Source organism: Saprolegnia diclina (genome assembly GCF_000281045.1).
Source record: "Saprolegnia diclina VS20 unplaced genomic scaffold supercont1.121, whole genome shotgun sequence".
Classification (NCBI taxonomy): Eukaryota; Oomycota; class Saprolegniomycetes; order Saprolegniales; family Saprolegniaceae; genus Saprolegnia; species Saprolegnia diclina.
Window position 1 is genome coordinate 61740 of NW_008246188.1, and position 16820 is coordinate 78559.

General features: G+C 57.8%; 7 protein-coding genes across 7 annotated transcripts; 2 read left to right on the plus strand and 5 right to left on the minus strand.

Annotated features, from left to right (window-relative positions):
• Positions 1 to 1787: 1787 nt before the first annotated feature.
• On the minus strand, positions 1788 to 3629 carry SDRG_16259 (hypothetical protein; the record flags this gene model as incomplete). The annotated part of the gene is made up of 1 exon (XM_008622461.1): positions 1788 to 3629. One exon carries the CDS (start codon positions 3627 to 3629, stop codon positions 1887 to 1889), a length of 1743 nt encoding a protein of 580 aa, XP_008620683.1. The 3' UTR covers positions 1788 to 1886.
• Positions 3630 to 5851: 2222 nt separating this feature from the next.
• SDRG_16260 (hypothetical protein) lies at positions 5852 to 6577 on the minus strand. The gene is made up of 3 exons (XM_008622462.1): positions 6455 to 6577; positions 5990 to 6410; positions 5852 to 5922 (listed from the first exon to the last, which is right to left on the minus strand). Exons 1-3 carry the CDS (start codon positions 6547 to 6549, stop codon positions 5896 to 5898), a joined length of 543 nt encoding a protein of 180 aa, XP_008620684.1. The 5' UTR covers positions 6550 to 6577; the 3' UTR covers positions 5852 to 5895.
• Positions 6578 to 7714: 1137 nt separating this feature from the next.
• Positions 7715 to 8939, plus strand: SDRG_16261 (hypothetical protein). The gene is made up of 2 exons (XM_008622463.1): positions 7715 to 8495; positions 8544 to 8939. Exons 1-2 carry the CDS (start codon positions 7791 to 7793, stop codon positions 8886 to 8888), a joined length of 1050 nt encoding a protein of 349 aa, XP_008620685.1. The 5' UTR covers positions 7715 to 7790; the 3' UTR covers positions 8889 to 8939.
• Positions 8940 to 9145: 206 nt separating this feature from the next.
• On the minus strand, positions 9146 to 9983 carry SDRG_16262 (methylase). The gene is made up of 4 exons (XM_008622464.1): positions 9574 to 9983; positions 9455 to 9527; positions 9309 to 9410; positions 9146 to 9265 (listed from the first exon to the last, which is right to left on the minus strand). Exons 1-4 carry the CDS (start codon positions 9966 to 9968, stop codon positions 9176 to 9178), a joined length of 660 nt encoding a protein of 219 aa, XP_008620686.1. The 5' UTR covers positions 9969 to 9983; the 3' UTR covers positions 9146 to 9175.
• A 904-nt stretch (positions 9984 to 10887) lies between these two features.
• On the plus strand, positions 10888 to 13479 carry SDRG_16263 (hypothetical protein; the record flags this gene model as incomplete). The annotated part of the gene is made up of 11 exons (XM_008622465.1): positions 10888 to 11418; positions 11463 to 11620; positions 11665 to 11851; positions 11900 to 12039; positions 12082 to 12202; positions 12258 to 12347; positions 12388 to 12534; positions 12576 to 12769; positions 12817 to 13062; positions 13111 to 13319; positions 13367 to 13479. 11 exons carry the CDS (start codon positions 10888 to 10890, stop codon positions 13477 to 13479), a joined length of 2136 nt encoding a protein of 711 aa, XP_008620687.1.
• Positions 13480 to 13512: 33 nt separating this feature from the next.
• On the minus strand, positions 13513 to 15369 carry SDRG_16264 (hypothetical protein; the record flags this gene model as incomplete). The annotated part of the gene is made up of 7 exons (XM_008622466.1): positions 13513 to 13672; positions 13719 to 13972; positions 14021 to 14251; positions 14302 to 14442; positions 14487 to 14830; positions 14880 to 15010; positions 15056 to 15369. 7 exons carry the CDS (start codon positions 15367 to 15369, stop codon positions 13513 to 13515), a joined length of 1575 nt encoding a protein of 524 aa, XP_008620688.1.
• A 118-nt stretch (positions 15370 to 15487) lies between these two features.
• On the minus strand, positions 15488 to 16702 carry SDRG_16265 (hypothetical protein). Its single transcript, XM_008622467.1, has 6 exons — positions 16349 to 16702; positions 16158 to 16303; positions 16060 to 16111; positions 15952 to 16012; positions 15724 to 15903; positions 15488 to 15676 (listed from the first exon to the last, which is right to left on the minus strand). The coding sequence occupies exons 1-6, from the start codon at positions 16615 to 16617 to the stop codon at positions 15572 to 15574; spliced, it is 813 nt and encodes a 270-aa protein (XP_008620689.1). The 5' UTR covers positions 16618 to 16702; the 3' UTR covers positions 15488 to 15571.
• Positions 16703 to 16820: the final 118 nt, after the last annotated feature.

The following is a 16820-nucleotide window of genomic DNA, read 5'->3' on the forward strand; positions in this document are numbered from 1 at the left end:
AGCAGAAGATGCCCAACCTTGAAGTCATCAATTTGGACCAACCTCAGCTTGGGGTGGATGTGGGCAAGACGGCGTTGCAGCTGGACAAGAAGGTTCAATTGCATCTGCAGCTCCACACGGCTGCCGGTCCCGTCAACGTGCCTGGTTTGCAGACGTGCTATGTTGTCGATCAAGGTGACGAGTTTCTGGTGTCGAACGACGTGCTTGTGATCAAAGACGACTTGACGCACTACTGCGAGCTCGTGGCGTGTGACATGGCGGACGCGGCCTCGGTCGTGGACGCTTTGATGCAGTGGGCTGCGCGGTTTGACATGCCCCTCGTGTGGGTGTCGGACCAAGGCAGTCACTTCAAGAACCAAGTGGTTGCAATGCTGGCCCAAGTCTACAAGGTCGACCACCATTTCATTTTGACCTACACGCCATGGCGCAACGGTACCGTCGAGCGCTTGAACCGCGATATTCTCCAAGTTTTGCGGGTCATGCATGCTGAACCTTGAGCAGTGGGAGTATCTCCTACCGCTGGTTCAAGCCAACCTCAACCAGACGCCAGTCGAGTCGCTTGGTGGTGTGTGCCCAACACAAGCTTTCACGGGGCACGTGCCAGCTACCAACTTGGACATTGTGGTCCGCGACTTTGATGGTGAGCTCGTCCGTCAGGCAGACTGGACAAAGCCAGACGTCGTCAGCACGATGGCTGCTGCTCATGCAAGTTTGGTTGACGTCCACAAGAAGATCGACGACCTGCGTCAACAACGCCTAGCGCGGGAGACCGCGGCGAAGACGCACCAAGAAGAGTTTGTCGCCCACGTTGGTGACTACGTACTCTGGTCGCGCGTGGACAAGATAAAGTATCCGAAGCTGCTCGTCACATGGCTCGGCCCGTTCCAGATCACGGAAGTGTCGACGTACTCGTGCGTCATCCGTCATATCATCTCGGGTCAAGAGCGCCATGCACATACGAGTCGCCTCAAGCCGTACTAGTACGCCGAAGGCAGCTTTGAGCTCACGCAAGAGATCCGCGAGCACGTGTCCGAGCAGGGCGTGCTTTTGAAGATCCGTGAGATCAAGGCAGTACGGCTCAACCAGAGTGCCCGGCGGTGGGAGATCCTCTGCCTATGGGAAGGCCTGGAAGACATCGAAGCATCGTGGGAGCTGTTCACGTCGATCGCGACGGATGCCCCTGCGGTTGCTCGACAGTTTGCGGAGCAAGTCGCAGACCCCCGAGCACGGGATGGTCTGGCTGATGAGCTCAAGCAACTAGAAGAACGGTCTGCAGCGTCGACACGACGACGGTCGTGACGTGCGGACTACCAAGAGAAGCTACCTAGTACGTGATCCCGGCGATCCTCCGGGCCGTGCAACGGTAACTCTTGAAGATCTTGGACCAGATCAAGAACAGAATCTGACGGCGATTCTCCGGGGTCTGTTTTTGCGGTCTTTGATTCCTTGGGATTTGGGCTAAGCTGTCCTATAAATCCTTTGGGAGAGGGGTGTGTGGCAGTAGATGCCTCATACAGTGGTTGAGCACTGGATATTCATATCCACACAGCTCTCGAACCACTAGGTCGAGACAAGGCGATGTGTTTGTATCAATCTATCAGTAGATCGTCCTACGGGAAGACCGTTGGGATGGGACTGTACAGGAGCCTGTGGCCAGGGCTCCAGCAGTCAGCTAGCTTTAGTTTCCATTTTGCTTCTTAGTACACACGCCGGTGTTTGGGAGTGCGGCCTCCCTTTGTCTGGCGTTTGAAGGCGGAAACGGTCACAACAGGTTACAAAACTAAAGTCCCGTTGCTTCAGTTCAATGATCTTAATGTCAAGGATAACTATGACCTTGGGAGTGTACACAGTCGGGGATAAATAGCGCCAAAAACGCGACAAAAATGCTACAAATTCTCTAGACGACGCGGTTCGACGTCGTGTGTTCTTGAATCGTCAAGCGCCGCTTCGTCGACGTACTCGGCCACGATGCGCGTGACAATCACATTGCCGTGAACGTTGAGCGCTGTCGAGATGCGGTCAATGAGAAAGTCCATGGCGACGACGAGCGCAAACGACGGCGGCACCGACGCATGCGGCAGCACAGTCTTCCACACCGTCAGCAGCATGACAAGACCCGCGTTTGGAACGGGGGCGGTGCCCATGGCACCGAGCAAGCTCATGCAGAAGAGCACAATGAGCTGCGACGACGAGAGGTCCACCGGGCCACTGGAGCCCGTCGCGGCCAAGAAGACGGTCATGAGCGGGTAGTAGAGCCCCGCAGCGTTCATATTGACGGTCGTACCGAGGGCCATGACGAGCGACGCGAGCGAATTGGGCGTCGATCGCGTCGCTTGGAGGTCGGCGAGTGCGATCGGTAGCGTCGCCATCGACGAGGCGCAGCCAAACGCAAACGTATACGACGGGAGCAGATGCTGCATGAACGCAAAGGGGTTGACCCACGTCAAGACAAAGAGGAGGAGGGGCAGCACGAGCAGTGCGTGGATAGCCACGCCGGACGCATACGCCGCCAAGACCAAAAGCACTTGGTTGAGCGTCGCTGTGTTGGCGTCGAGGCTTGCGATCGCACCGCCGATCAAAAACACAATTGCAAGCGGCGTGAGCCGAAGCAGTGCGTGCACCAAGACCAAAAACGCATTTCGCGTTTGGCGAAACAGTTGCAAGAGGGGGTTGGGGGGCGGGGTGCCCCCCCGCGAGCGATCGTGGTGGCTGCGCACGATTGCGACGCCGAGTGGCAATGCGAACATGATGATGCTCAGCAGCGTGCCCTCGGCGAAAGCGTGGAAGATATTGTCGGTCACGAGGAGCTCCACCATCCGCAGCAGCTGCGTCGTCATGCTTGTCACGTCGTTCGTGTTGAGAAAGCCACGGGACAGCATGGCATCGTTCACGTCGGCGACTTCAAACGTCGACGGTGCCGACGACGTGCAGCTTACAGATCCATTCACCGCCATCTCGAGATACAAACCATTGTGGCACTTGAACGCGAGCGCCGGCGACATGGGCGCGGACGCCGCTGGCGCGACACCGACAAAGAGAGGCTGAAAGAGAAGCGCGACGCCGAGACCGAGCGCCGTCGAGAGACCGCTCGAGAGGGCAAACAAACCGAGTGTCCGCAGCCCGAGCACGGATGCCTTGCCCTTGTCAACGGCGTCGGCAATCGCCACTGTGATGCCCGTAAAGACCATGGGCACGACAAGGCAGCGCAGTGCACGCACAAACAAATCACCGGGCAGAGCGACCCAGATCGAGAGGTGAGTCTTGAGAAGTGGCACGCGCGAAACGAGAAAGCCAAGGCCGACACCGAGGATCGCACCGAGTAGAATCGCCCGACCGCTCACAACGAGCTTGGTGGCGTCCGACTCTTGGATGCTAAAGTTTATGGTGCGGGGGCGGGGCGGTGGTGACGGTTCGGCTTGGAGCATGGGTGGGATCGAAGCAGCGTCTTGTACGAGCTCATACTCGGTGCGCGAGTCGGACGTGTAATCCGTGCGTGCAAGGCTCGTTGCAACCGGGCGACGGCACGAGGCGGAGTCGGCGAACGAAGCGCCTCGCCGCATCGAGCGCGCGGCTTGGGCGTGGGCCAAGTCGACGGCCGAGAACAGCACCACGCCCGACGAGCCGAGCATGATGCAATGAATATAGACAATTGAAAAGTGAGTCTAGGTCGTCAGAAGGGTACGTGAGTAGCATGGGTGGCGCGCAGTCCAGTCGAGCGACTTGATCTATCGTTCGCGAGTAAACGTGGTGCAATCGCAGGTAGCTACGATAGGAAGGAGAGAGTGGACAGGTCATCGAGAACGTAGGTGCTTGGATCCAACTGCGGGCGGAGATCGACCACCCATTTGTGCAACATGTGGTGTGCTGTAAGCCGTTGCTTGAAGCCCGAAGCACTAGGCTAACGGCAAGGATACCACACTGACCCGACGCGTTTGAAATATTGTCTGCGCCTGTCCAGCGTCCTGGGCGCATACAGGCGACAACGGCGCTGACCTTGCTGCAAATCAACAGTCGTGTCCGCCCCCGCGAGACCACAAACGACATCGTCCGATCGCGGTACCGACGACTGCATTATCCAAGGACGGGACTTAAATTGCGTGAAACCATGTGGTCTCAACTCGGTTTGTGGCGCCGTCCTCGTCACTGACAACCAAGGGAATAACCTATTCCCTGGCTGAAAAAACGTAGTGAATTGCGAGTTCGTACCTCTTTGAAAATCACACGACCAAGGCGACCACTGGCTCGACGATGGATGGCGCAGCTGCGGAAGCTGGTCCACGATGCAAACGTCAACAAAGCCATGTCAACACGGCAAGCGCACGCGGACTCTCTGGCTACTTGTTATCGGGCCAGCACGATAAGACGACTAAGATTTACAAAGCCGCTTGAACAGCCTCGCCTTTTCGGATGCAAAGCAGCAACGACAACGCGTCGATCACAGATATCACAAGCTACGTTCGGACGTATCCATTGCGCAAGAGACGGACGGCCAACGTGGCAATGCGGAATCGCCTTGGAGCATCCCCTTGGGCCTGAAGGTATGCCGATGGACCGTATCTTGCGATGCGTTTGGGTGTGCGTTAGGCAGACGTGGGTGTCGTCTGGTCGAAGACTCTAGCGCTAGCGGCCATTCGCGCCAAGGAAACACTTTGCCATTCGAACAAGAACATCAAAGCGAGAAGAGTGCCGAGTGGGCAATGCAAGCCGATCCTTGAAGCTTGCCGTAGCGCTGGGTGCGAAATGGTCTAGCGGATCTCTGCTGACAACTACAGTGTACCGCACGTAGCGTACGTAGCCAACAACTGCTGCAAAAGACCAACAAACAACACCTGCTGTGCGACTCTCTTGAGGAAACCAGCGCTGGACGAAAGGCAGTCGCGTAAATCAATCGCTGCTTTTCCCTCCTACGCTCTGCTTGCTGGCGCAGTGGGAGCATGTGTCGCCGTGGATGCGCCGCTTTGAGCTGCCGCGTTGTTGACGTCTCCGGCGGTCGCCGCGCCAACGGAAGCGACTCCGCATTCAATCTTGCTTGCAGGTTGCTCTTGTGTCTCTGAACGCAATCGAGCTGGCAACAAGGCGACTGACTACAAACACTACGCAGGCGTAGAGGCGGGTGCATGGAGACATTACCCGTCGTCCAATGACGTGCCCACGAAAAGCCAAAAGTGCCAGTGACGTTAGTGAATAGGACTATTTGGTTCCTGTTTCTCGTGTCGAACGTCTAATATCTGATAGCACAAGACGCCTTGACTTGTCTTCGGTTGTTGGCCTTGGATAGCACCAACATGGAGAGCAAGCTTGGTAGTCCAGCAATGGCTTTGCAGTCCCGTACTGTGGTGTGCGTGAGCTACAACTGGCGCCAACTCCACTGTGACTGTCCGCATATCGTAACTACTACGAGCGATAGCATAGCACGCGTCTGCGCTGTGCATAAGTCCCTGTGGTCTGGTTTGATTCGACGCGAGATATCTGGCGAATGCAACGGCCGTCACCGGTTGCCGGCTTCCTTTATGATCATAATCCATTCTCCGACCATAAGTTAGTCGTCCATCCGTGCCCTCTGGCCGATCTCATGCGCTTGCGTCTGATACAGTCTTTGGCTTGACCGCAACAACATTGTGTTCCGCACGCACCTTCCTGCAGCTTGCGATCAAGGCAGCTACCACTACGCGATTGCATGTTCGGCACTTGGCTCGTCGCGCCGTGGTGCAATCGCTTGCCGAGTCGCTCAATGCTCTCCGCATGAACTCTTCGACCAAGCGCCCTCGGCTTGACGCACCGACCTCTCTCATTAGCGCATTAGGAAGCCCGCCATTTTCATGATTACATTTGGCATGTGAATAACTCACATCAACAATAACACGTCTGCGTCGTTTGGTTTATATTTTTTGTCGCTTAAATATCAAGGATGTACGTCATCATCTAACCAAAATGATACGAGTTAGTCGAAGCTATTTCTTGTTGAGAAGGAGGAAGAAACGCGCCGTACCTGGGAGAGCAGAAAGCAGCACACAAACATAAATACAACCGACCAGCTCAGCGCGCACGACTCGGGCGTCTCGTCCTCGTCGTCGAGGCCCGCGGGCCCAAAGACCGCGTCCCACGGAAACGAAAGCGCCTGGAAGAAGACGACGCTGCCCCAGCTCACGCTGACGTCCGGCGTCGGCGACCGGCGGCCACTGCTTGTGCTGCGCACGACCGGTTTCGGGGCTGCGAGACGCGCGACGCGGCGCTCTTCGTGGTCGGCTTCGCGCGCCTCGACGAGCACGCGACCCATTGCATTGGAAGAAAAGAACGCTCGCACGGCCTGCTGAATCAGCGAGTTCTTGGGCTGGAGCGCAACGTTGGCGAGGACCAGCGACTGGCGGCAGATGGGGCAGGGGCTGCCCACAAGCTCGAGCAAGCACTCGCTACACAGTAAAGTAAGACGCACAGCGTCGCGGACGCCGCGTACCGGTCAAAGCTGTGGCCGCAGTAGAGCGAGACGGGCGACGCGAAGGGCTCAAGACACACGGCGCACGTCACGTCCTCGGAGGCGAGAGCCATCATGCTGCTGCAAGCGACCGACGAAGGTCCGTTTTGGTTATGAAATTGCCATAACGCAGCTCGCCGGCCTCTGATTGGCTCCTCTGTTGGATATCGTCGCTATAAATTCTAGTATGCGGATACAAATCCCAAGATATGAATGATTACGACGGCGGCATTGTGACTGCGTCATCCGCGCCCAAAGGTACCCAAAGCAACAACACGTCTCTGCGTCAGGTTGCCGACTCGTGGAGAAGAGCGCGTCGATGGACAGCCTGAAAGCAATGGCGCGCTGCCAGCACAGAGCGCTGCGACCGCGCGCATGAGAGTGGTAGGTGGGCGAGTAAACCGTCTTCTACTGTGCCGTCCCTGAGAAGATGTAGAAGAAGATGAAGAAGGGTGAGAAGACTCGGTGCAAAGTGAGCCGCACGAGCCTGTTGCCCCGCTTTGGTTGAACGCATGGCTCATGGCTTTGCAGAGAAGCGGCAAAGCGGTTCGAGGCTGCGGTTAGTACGGACGCGACGGCCGAGCAAAAATGGTGGTCCACCGTGTACAGGATCGCAGTGTCTTGGTCGTGAGCTGCTCGAGCCAATCGAACCCACGGCAGGTGCTAGTAGGCAAAAGAGTGCGCCCTTCGTGGTGGTAGTTTAGGAGGAGTCAGTGCTAGACGATCGCAACGCGTGGTCGCATCGCTCGCTGTATACGTTCGGCTGCCAAGAAGCTGCCTTGAAGTGGAGCTGTCTACGAAACTACAATGTCGTGGTCTTCTCGAACCGTATCGCCGTGCAGTTGCTAGGCTCTATTGCTCAAGGTTGGTGCCCAATACAAGCAGATGCACCTCATGAATTACCCTTGCACGGACCACACCAGTCGCGCACTGCGATACTGAGTACACGAAGCGCGCCTCCAGTCAGTAGCGAAGGCTTCACAAGCCTCTTATCCCCACAACGTACAGCCTTCATCTTGTGCGAACGAAGGCTCAGTTGCTGCAGTGTACCGCTCGCGCCCGCAAGTTGCGTCAAAAGAGGGTATTCTCCTATATATCACCGACGCAATTGCACCCCATTTTGTCAAACTTGTCTTTTTGCGTCTAGATTTCGGTCCGAGGTTGAAGCTCAAGAACGCACCCGCTGATCACACAGCGTTCCACGTTTTGATTGGCATGTGGGTAGCCTCTCAGAAGCCCCCTCGGAACCAACGCCGCCGCTTGGCCGTCGAAATAAGATCGCACTCTCTGGTTCATTTTGAGTTTGCGTGCCTCCAAGATGGTCGACGCCGCCACCGTCCCGATCCTGCCCAAGGCCAAGCCGACGTCGTCGCGTACGAGACGGCTCGTGGTCGCACTGGGCCTCGCCGTCGGCTGCTTGCTTGCCGTCGCCAGCACAACCACGACGCCTATTGCGCCGATTGAGCTCGCGCAGACAAGTCCTATCTTGACACCGAACCCAATCATTGGCGTCTTCTCGCACCCGACGACCAACCCGAGCGAGGGCGGGCCGTACGAGTACATTGCGGCGTCGTACATCAAGTGGATCGAGAGCGCTGGTGGACGCGCCGTGCGCATTCCGTTCACGGCGTCCGAGTCGGAGCTGACGCGTCTTCTCTCGAGTGTCAACGGCCTCCTCTTCCCCGGGGGCGATCCGTCGCCCAACGCGCAAGCAAAGTTCCTCCTCGAGTCTGCGATTGCTATCAACCGAAACGGCACGTACTTCCCAGTGTGGGGCACGTGCCTCGGGTTCGAGTGGCTCGTGCAACTGACGGCTGGCGACAATGGGATCCTCGACAAGGTGGACGCGCAAAACATTAGCTCGACCATATCGTACACCCCAAGCGCGGCCTCGAGCCGGCTCTTTAGCTACAGCCGCTACTACGACGCGCTCACGACCTCGCCGCTCACAGCCAACTTTCACCACTACGGCATCACAAAAACGCACTTTGATGCGACACCAAGTCTCACGGCCTTCTTCAAGGTACTAATACCTCGGGATGAAGGACTTTGCGACAATAATATCGTGTAGGCGCTCGCCACGTCGCTCGATCGCCAAGGCGTGACGTACGTGAGTGCGATCGAAGCCATCGAGTTTCCCTTCTACGGTCTCCAGTTCCACCCGGAGAAGAACCCGTATGAGTTTGGCCGGCTGCCGTCCGGGGCGTTCTATGGCGACATTGACCACTCGTCCCCGTCGCTCCTCGCTGCCCAAGCGTTTGCGCACTTTTTCATTGGCGAGGCCAAGAAAAACGCGCATGCGTTCCCGTCGTTTGAGATTGAGTTTGAGAATATTTTGTACAACCACCCGCCGTCCGCGTCACACTACCCCGGTTTCGAGTCGGTCTACCTCTTCAAGCCCTTTGGCTACCCGTAAAAACGCTATTCGATGCAATAATACTACGTGGAAATTGTGTTTTTGTCCACAGAAACGAGCGGAAATCGAAGCGACAAGTAAAGAGCGGAACATTTTGCGATGGAAAAACACTCCAGTCCAAAACTAAGCCCTTGACGGCGGCTAAATCTGGCATGCCAAGCACGGGATAGCCAAGACGCCAAGAATCATGGCCAGGCCCTAGGCCTGCATCAATGCTCTCAGGATGGAGCATACTGAAATCTCCTCAATAGGACGTATGTGGGATCCAAAGAGCTTTGTTATAGAGCTTACGCCTCGGCCACGACCTCTTGGATGGGCTGCCGCGCAAATTTAAGAATCGAGAGGCGTTCGTTGAACGCTTGGCGCGACCGCACGACCTACAACGTCCATGAGGGTGCAGGTTAGCGTGGGGATCTCTACGGTCGTGGAAAAGCCGTTGGCTGCCATGATCCGCGCAATGTCTTTTGGTCGGTTCTCGGCCACAATGACCATGTAAAAGACGCCGACGGGGGACAGGAGGTGCTAGTACAATCGATTGTTTGGCCTTGTGCGAATGCCAATGATACCTGGACGAGGGGCAGAAGCCGGTCAATGACTTCGCGCCCGTGCAAGCCGCCGGCCCACGCTGCCTCAATGCCCCTACCCAGCGTCTTTATAAAACCATTCAAAGCGAGTGGTGCAGTACGTGGAGCCGACTTCTTCGGACGGCGTCGGGACATACGGCGGGTTGAAGAGGAGCACATCGACTTGGTGGCGCAGCTGCAGTTGCGTAAGGAGGTCCATGCGCACAATCTCAATGTTGTGGATGGCATTGAGGCGCGCGGTTGCCTTTGTACATGCGGTCGCTTCGTCGTTGATGTCGACCGCCAAGAGCAGCGCGGGCTGGTCGATCGACGCAAGCTGCTGCATCGTGTAGACACCCACGACGCCCGAGCCCGGGCCGAGCTCCAGCACGAGCGAAGGACGTAGGTCGGCGAGGAAAGGCGTCTCGTCTTGGATCGCGTCAAGGAAAAGGTATGTGTCTTCGGCCGGCTCGTACACGTCGCCAAGGACGTCGGGCGTAGCTGGCACCGCTGCCATGGTGTTGCTTGCAATTCATTGGCCCCGCCAAAATGCACTTTCTATCGCGCTTCAATGGCATGGTTTCCTCTTGGGTTTACTATTGATAGAGCATCTCTAGTATTTGTAAATGTAAAATATGCGAAAACATCTCTCACTAGCGTCGTGTGATTGGATTGGCGGATTGGAAACAGTGGATTGGACAGGCGCATACACTGTTTGAGAGCGATTGAAGCATTGCCGTCGCCGTTGGCGCGTTGGCACGGCCTACGAAGCTTGGCTACCTTTGCTCGGCTGCGAGAAGATCAATATGGTCGATACCAGACCACCGGTCCGCACGAGCAGACATGACTGTACGTAGCGATAGACAAGATTAGGTGGAGCGATTACTTGTGAGTCCAGCGCCCCGAACGCGCCGACCAGCCCTGCGATGCTGGCGACACGATCACGGCTTGAGCTCAGTCATGACTGGAGCTCGATAGCATAGTTCGCATACGTACTGGGGCGATAACCCAAGGCTACGTTTACACTCGTCGCACCCCAACCTGTCGAGGTATCGTAGCGATCGAGCCATGACCAATCAACTCGCCTGGCCTCAAGCGAAGATACCAATAGCATGCATCTGCCTCCGAGCTTCGTCGGAGGCCATCTCATGACCACTGGACTTGACCCTGATCCTTGGCCAGGGTCGATGAACCACGACTCGCATCCAGCGCCATTTCCGCTCGCGTTCAACAACTTGATTTCGTATTTTTGGGTGATTCGCACAAGACAATTTGCGATTCCAAGGGAAGCCGTCTTTGGTTCTCACTGCTTATCTACTTTTTCACTTTTTGCTTGGGAGATGCGGCCGGCGATATCTTTGTTTTCCGGATATGACTCTCGTATCCGGAATACATCCAAAACGGTTTTCACGCAGTCGGTGACTGCGTTGACGAAGATGAGCTTCTCGGGTCGGTCGTCGGGCAGCGGGAGCAGCGACATGCAGCAGCAGACGAACGGGCGCTGCTACATCCCGACGGTCCAGTCCATGCTCCGCGACGACTGGATCCACCAGCGCATGCGCCAGCGGGCCTCCGAGTACATGGAGGAGAAGGAGATCGCGCTCTGGGCGGGCACCTTCAACGTCAACGCCAAGAAGCCCGTCTCGGTCGCCGAGGCCATGAAGCTCTTGCCATGGCTCCAGCCGACGCGCAGTCTCCCGGACGTCGTCGCCGTCGGGTTTCAGGAAATCGTTGATCTCAACGCGGTCAACGTCGTTGTCAACAACATGACGGCGACGCGCAGCCAGCAGTGGGAAGAGTCGCTCTCGGCCGCGCTCAATGGCCACATGTCCAACGACAATTACGACGTCGTGCTGCACAAGCACCTCGTGGGCATCCTCCTCATCGTCTTTGTCAAGCGCGAGCACGTGCCATTTGTCTCGGACGTCATGGGCGCAACCGCCGGCGTGGGCATCATGGGCGTCATGGTACCTCTTCCGCCTTTTCACGCCGTACCTCATGGCGCGTGTAGGGCAACAAGGGCGGCGTCGCCGTGCGCCTTCGGCTCTACGACAGCACGCTCTGCTTTGTCTGCTCGCATCTCGCAGCCCACACGCACAACGTGTCTGGGCGCAACGCCGACTTTGCCAACATTCTGCACAAAATCGAGTTTCGCGACGCCGACGACGGGTACGCTTCTTGTCCAAGCAGCGCCTCATCAACGTCATCTATAGCCTCCAAGAGCTCTTGCCGTCGCCGACAGCGGGCCACCACGTCGGGCTTGGCATTGCCAACCACGATTTCATTTTTTGGATCGGCGATCTCAACTACCGGCTCGTCGAAGACAGCAGCTTGACGATCGAAGACTGCTTTCTTCACGTTGAGAAGCGCAACTTGGAGTACCTCCTCGCCCGAGAGCAGGTATGTGCCTGGGTCCGACGACGCAGCGGACGCGTCACATGCCATTAGCTCTTGCTCGAGGTCGCCAAGGGCAACGTCTTCCAAGGCTTCCAAGAAGGCGCCATCACGTTCCCGCCCACGTACAAGTTTCAAGCCGGCACGTCGTTCTACGACCGTCGGCCCGACAAGAAAGTGCGCGCACCGGCGTGGTCCGTTCGCCGAAGATGCTTGCGTTCGTCACACACAGCTAGGTGCGACCGCGTGCTCTGGAAGGCCAAGGACCCGTCGGCCGTGCGGCAGTTGTACTATGGCACAGTCATGGAGATCGACATCTCGGACCACAAGCCCGTCGCCGCCACCTTCCAAGCCAAGGTCATTCTTTCTCTGCCCGAGTCCACATCGGTCGCTAAGCAAAGAGAATGAGTAGATCCAGCATGAAGTCGAGGCCAAGAAGGAGGTCGTCCAGCGCGAAGTGAGCCGCGACTTTGACAAGTGGGAGTCCAACAACAAACCCAAGGTACGGACGATCGTCTTGGCCTCGCTATCAACGCGTATAGATCCTCGTCTCGGACGGCGGGCTCATGGAGTTCGAGCATGTGACGTACCTCGTGCCGCAGACCAAGTCGTTTACGCTCGAAAACGTCGGCGTGGTGCCCGCACACTTCAAATTCACCCCCAAGCTCCACGAACCCGCAATCTCCAAGGTACGACCATCCTGATACCTACATCTCAAGTCGAAACGTAGAGCTGGCTGAGCGTCTCGCCCGCGTACGGCGTCCTCGCCCCCAAGGAGCGCGTCCAGCTGCAGTTTACGGTGCTTGTGTCGCATCACACGGTGCATCTCCTCTCGAGCGGCCAAGACACGCTCGACGACACCCTCGTCTTGCGCGTCGCCAACGGTGCCGACCACTTCCTCGTCGTCTCGGGCTCGTTCTTACCGTACCCTTCTTCGTCTTTGGCCTTTCCGTGTCTCACCCAGTGCCTAGTACCTGCTTTGGCGCAACGTTGGAGCAGCTTGTCGTACGCCTGGAGCCCGTGCGCAAGCAGGTTGCGATCAAGCGCGACGTGACGAGCGTCCAAAAGATCCCGAAAGAGCTCTGGCGCATGGTCGACGACCTCTTCACCCACGGCCTGCGCACGCCCGAGTTGTTTTTGGCCAACCCGCTCAAAGACGCCGAGACCACGGGCATTCGCGATGCTCTGGACGCTGGTACCGCGTTCCACCCGCACCGGTGCGTCCGCCTATGGTCGATCGTGAGCGCTCACATTTTGGGGGCTAGTCCGCAGGCCATGGCCGGTGTCTTGCTGCATTGGCTCCAAACCCTCCGGGAGAGCGTCCTGCCCGAGCAAGTGCTCAACCTCGAGAGCCCGCGGTCCATTGTGGATGCGCTGACGCCGATCCACTACAACACGTTCATCTACCTGCTCTCGTTCTTACGGGAGCTCCTCAAGTTTGGGAGCGAGAACCACCTGCATGCCTCCACTCTCGGTACGCTTGGCGTGCCGATGATACTGTAGCGACGACACTGTACGTAGCGCCGGTCTTTGCCCGCTGCTTTCTCGGGTACGCGCTCGACCGACCGTCGACGCCCAAGGTCGACAACCTCGAGCGGTTGCTCGTCCAGTACTTGACCCAAGGCACCTTGTAATCTGCATTTGTACGACACTCAACTTTTCTGATCTCACGCCGCGTCGTCGTCGTCGTCGGCATCGAGAAGCGACTCGAGGATCGCGTCGGGCGCCTCGACACTTGCCGCCCGCCACGCGCAGAGCGGCGCAATGAGGCCAATGTACAGCAGAACGATCCCATATGCAACCACCGCGCCCGTCGTCGCATACGTTCTACGCAGACAGGCTCGCGCATGCACTGTGGACGTGCGCTGTGTACCTCGCCGACGTCCAGAGCATCGCGGCCATCGCAGACCCGACGTCGTACAAGTTGAGGATGCAGAGCACAGCGGCGAGCACGATGGCCGCCGTACGCGTGCGCGCGCCGTTGACAAAGTGTTTGCCCATGATGCGGCGGGAACTCGTGAGCGTCACGAGCGGCAAGAGCGAAAGCGGCAAGGCGAGGCTCTGCACGACGTGCAGCCACGTATGGTCCAGCTCGCCCTTGTCGAGCGCCGACACGGCGAGCATCACCTACGCACCATGATCCTCAAACGAGATGCACATTGCAGAATGGCGCACCGCCGGAAGGAGCGCCAGTACGCGTGTGAGTGCAATGCGCTTCCACGCCGGCAAGCGCAGCGGCACGAAGCCTTCCATGACAAACTGGCCGGCGTACGTGGCCGTCATCGTGCTTGCTTGTCCTGCTGCAAGGAGAGCGATGGCCCACGCATGGGCGGCCGGGCCGCCCAAGGTGTCCCGCAGGGCGCTGCCCGCATCAACGAGCCCCAACGGTTGGCAGTAGCCGTACATCTGCAGACGTAGTCGTTGCTCATGGCACCAAGACGATGGATATAACGTACTTGGGTGTGCCCCATGGCGCAGCGCGGGCAGTCGTCGCTCACCGTGTGGTTGAGCACGAGGCATGGCGCGAGCGAGTAGTAGTTGTACACGGGTGAGCCCGAGAAGAGGGCCGTGGCGGGCGGGAGACAGGCCGATTGATCCTACGAACGAGCGTGCAAACGCAGTGACGAGGCAACGCTGCTACCGGCAAGACCGAGCACGGGGCGGCGTAGAAGGCGTCGGCAAAGAGCCCGAGCACCGCCACGTTGATGACCAAGATGGTGCAGAGCGCGATGCCGACCTCGACCGACGCGTACAAGGTCGCAGCGCGCACGGCGGAGCGCTGCTGGCGGTTGAGCGGTCGGAGGGCGACGAGCGCCGAGTGCAGAAAGAGGTTGTGTGGCACGACGGCCGGGCTTAGCGTGTTCATGGCCTGGCGCGCGTTGACGTCGGTGATGAGCGGTACGACGCTGCCAATAGCGTCGGCCCAGTCGACTTTGACCAGGCCAAAGTCGACCACAAAGCACAGGCCCATGGCCAGAAGCAGCACTAGCCATGTGCATTGAGTTCTCATGCGAGACGAACGTCGAGAGCGCACCCGTGAAGAAGGCCTCGACGTAGCGGACGCCTAGCACGTGCAGCGAGAGGAAGGCAAAGGTCGCACAGCCAATGACGAGGCAGCCGCTCCAGAGAGGGATGCCCGTGAGTACATACAATGCAAGCGCCGATCTATAGGGCTACGAAAAACGACGTGGGATGATGCCAAGGTCGTACCCGAGGATCTCATGCACGTCGCTACCAATGATCGCCGCCTCCGCCACAAGCCAGAGCACGAGCGAAACTGGTCGTGGGTACTCGGCGCTGCAGTGCTCCGAGAGGCTGCGGCCCGTGACCGCGCCGAGGCGGGCGGCGAGCACTTGGAAGAAGAAGCCGACGCCGAGGCTCAGCATGAGCACGCCGAGCACGTCAAAGTTGGTGTACGCGCCGGCCTGCAGCCGCACCTCGAGGCTCGATGGGCCAATGTAGGCCATGCTCACGAGCCAACCGGGCCCCACGTAGCTCATGAACTTGGTCCACGAGAAGCGCATGATGCTTGCCGAGCAAAAATCTTTTCTGCCACCTCCAAGATTGGATATCGGGTATCAAGTGTCGCAGGTTTCGACGCCATGGCGATCAGCTCTCACCTTAGACCGACTAGATACAAGTTGTCTGTAAAATACAAGTTGTCTACGACTAGATAGACTCTATTAGCAAAACAGTATATCAACGTACTAGCGAAAACTCTGATATCTATTGCGCCGTGCGCTGCGCAATGAGCTTTTGCTGGATGTTGGCTTCGAGAGCGCGAATGTCCTCCATGGTGAGGCCAAACCACTTGCCCGAGAGACACTGGGCCTAAGGACAATGCCATGAGCCTGCTGTAGGGCGACGAAAGGTAGTACCTGGCGCAGCGAGGCGTGGAAGAGGCGGCGCTGGCGGTCGCGGATGAACTTTTCGGCCTTGCCTTGGAAGCCCCAGTAGTCAAAGTTGACGCGAACGACCTTGACGCACGTCATGACGGGGTCGACCTTGGTTTCCCAGCCACGCTCGAGCGGGCCACGGCCCGTCTTGGGGCAGACATACTACATATATCCTGTGAGCAAGCACTGCGATGCATAGCGGCGCTGTACCGTCGAGGGATCGTAGTCGTCGTCCGAGTTTTGGTTGGGCAAATCCGACTCGATGCGAATCCTAGACAGTCCATGAGCACGTCAATCGTATACGTGCTCGTGTCGTACAGCTCGACTTCGCGGTTCTTGAGCTCGTCCTTGGTCAAGTTAAGTGCGTTGGCTACGCCATCGATGAGCCAGCACAACAGGATGTCGAGGAAGTGTACCAGCGACGGTCGCGCCGGGCACGTGCAGCGACTCGATCGAGATGGAAAACTTCTTCTTCGCCAAATAGCCGTTGGTGATGACGGTCAGGCAGTGCGGGTACGCGTTCCATGCTTCTTCAATGAGCGTCATGCTGTCCTCGGGGCAGCTACGTGTCGAAATGAGCTCATGGCCTGTCACGGGCGTGGCCTACAGCGCGCTAATGTAGCCCGGGATCTCGCTCTTGACGTAGTAGTGCTTGAGCGTGTACTGGCCGCGGTTGCGCGGGATCTTGCAGTTGGAGATCGCCGAGACGTCGCCGAGCTGGCCGTTCGTGTTGTCGTACGGCTCGTTCTTGAGGATCTCGACGCCTTCGCCGCCCTTGGTGTTCTTCTCGCTGGCGTCGACCACCATGTAGAGCTGCGCGACTTGGAACTCGTCGACCGTCATGTGCAGCGGGATGTGGAATTCATGGACGAGCATGGTGGCGGCTTGGCGGCGACGACGACGATGGCAAAATGTCGAAGCGTCAGCGAGGTTGGAGATAGCTGTTTTATTTGCGTTCCTGTTCTTTTATACAAACTTCAAAATTGAATTAAATATTGCATTCTATTTGGTGTTTGGCGACCGTACTTAAGACGGAAATTCGTCGATTTTTCAAGCTGCATACAAACCGTGAGTGATTC

Bases quoted from the DNA above. Each gene is read 5' to 3' on its own strand.
- SDRG_16260 (XM_008622462.1), bottom strand. From the start codon at position 6,549: ATGATGGCTCTCGCCTCCGAGGACGTGACGTGCGCCGTGTGTCTTGAG. The intron at 6,411-6,454 runs GTACGCGGCGTC...TTTACTGTGTAG, and splicing joins TGCGGCCACAGCTTTGACCG to CGAGTGCTTGCTCGAGCTTG. The intron at 5,923-5,989 runs GTACGGCGCGTT...CATTTTGGTTAG, and splicing joins GCTGCTTTCTGCTCTCCCAG to ATGATGACGTACATCCTTGA.
- SDRG_16261 (XM_008622463.1), top strand. From the start codon at position 7,791: ATGGTCGACGCCGCCACCGTCCCGATCCTGCCCAAGGCCAAGCCGACG. The intron at 8,496-8,543 runs GTACTAATACCT...AATATCGTGTAG, and splicing joins GTCTCACGGCCTTCTTCAAG to GCGCTCGCCACGTCGCTCGA.
- SDRG_16262 (XM_008622464.1), bottom strand. From the start codon at position 9,968: ATGGCAGCGGTGCCAGCTACGCCCGACGTCCTTGGCGACGTGTACGAG. The intron at 9,411-9,454 runs GTATCATTGGCA...CGATTGTACTAG, and splicing joins GGCTTCTGCCCCTCGTCCAG to CACCTCCTGTCCCCCGTCGG. The intron at 9,266-9,308 runs GTAGAGATCCCC...TGGACGTTGTAG, and splicing joins CCAACGGCTTTTCCACGACC to GTCGTGCGGTCGCGCCAAGC.
- SDRG_16265 (XM_008622467.1), bottom strand. From the start codon at position 16,617: ATGCTCGTCCATGAATTCCACATCCCGCTGCACATGACGGTCGACGAG. The intron at 16,013-16,059 runs GTACGACACGAG...TGGACTGTCTAG, and splicing joins AAGAACCGCGAAGTCGAGCT to GATTCGCATCGAGTCGGATT. The intron at 15,904-15,951 runs GTACAGCGCCGC...GGATATATGTAG, and splicing joins ACGACTACGATCCCTCGACG to TATGTCTGCCCCAAGACGGG.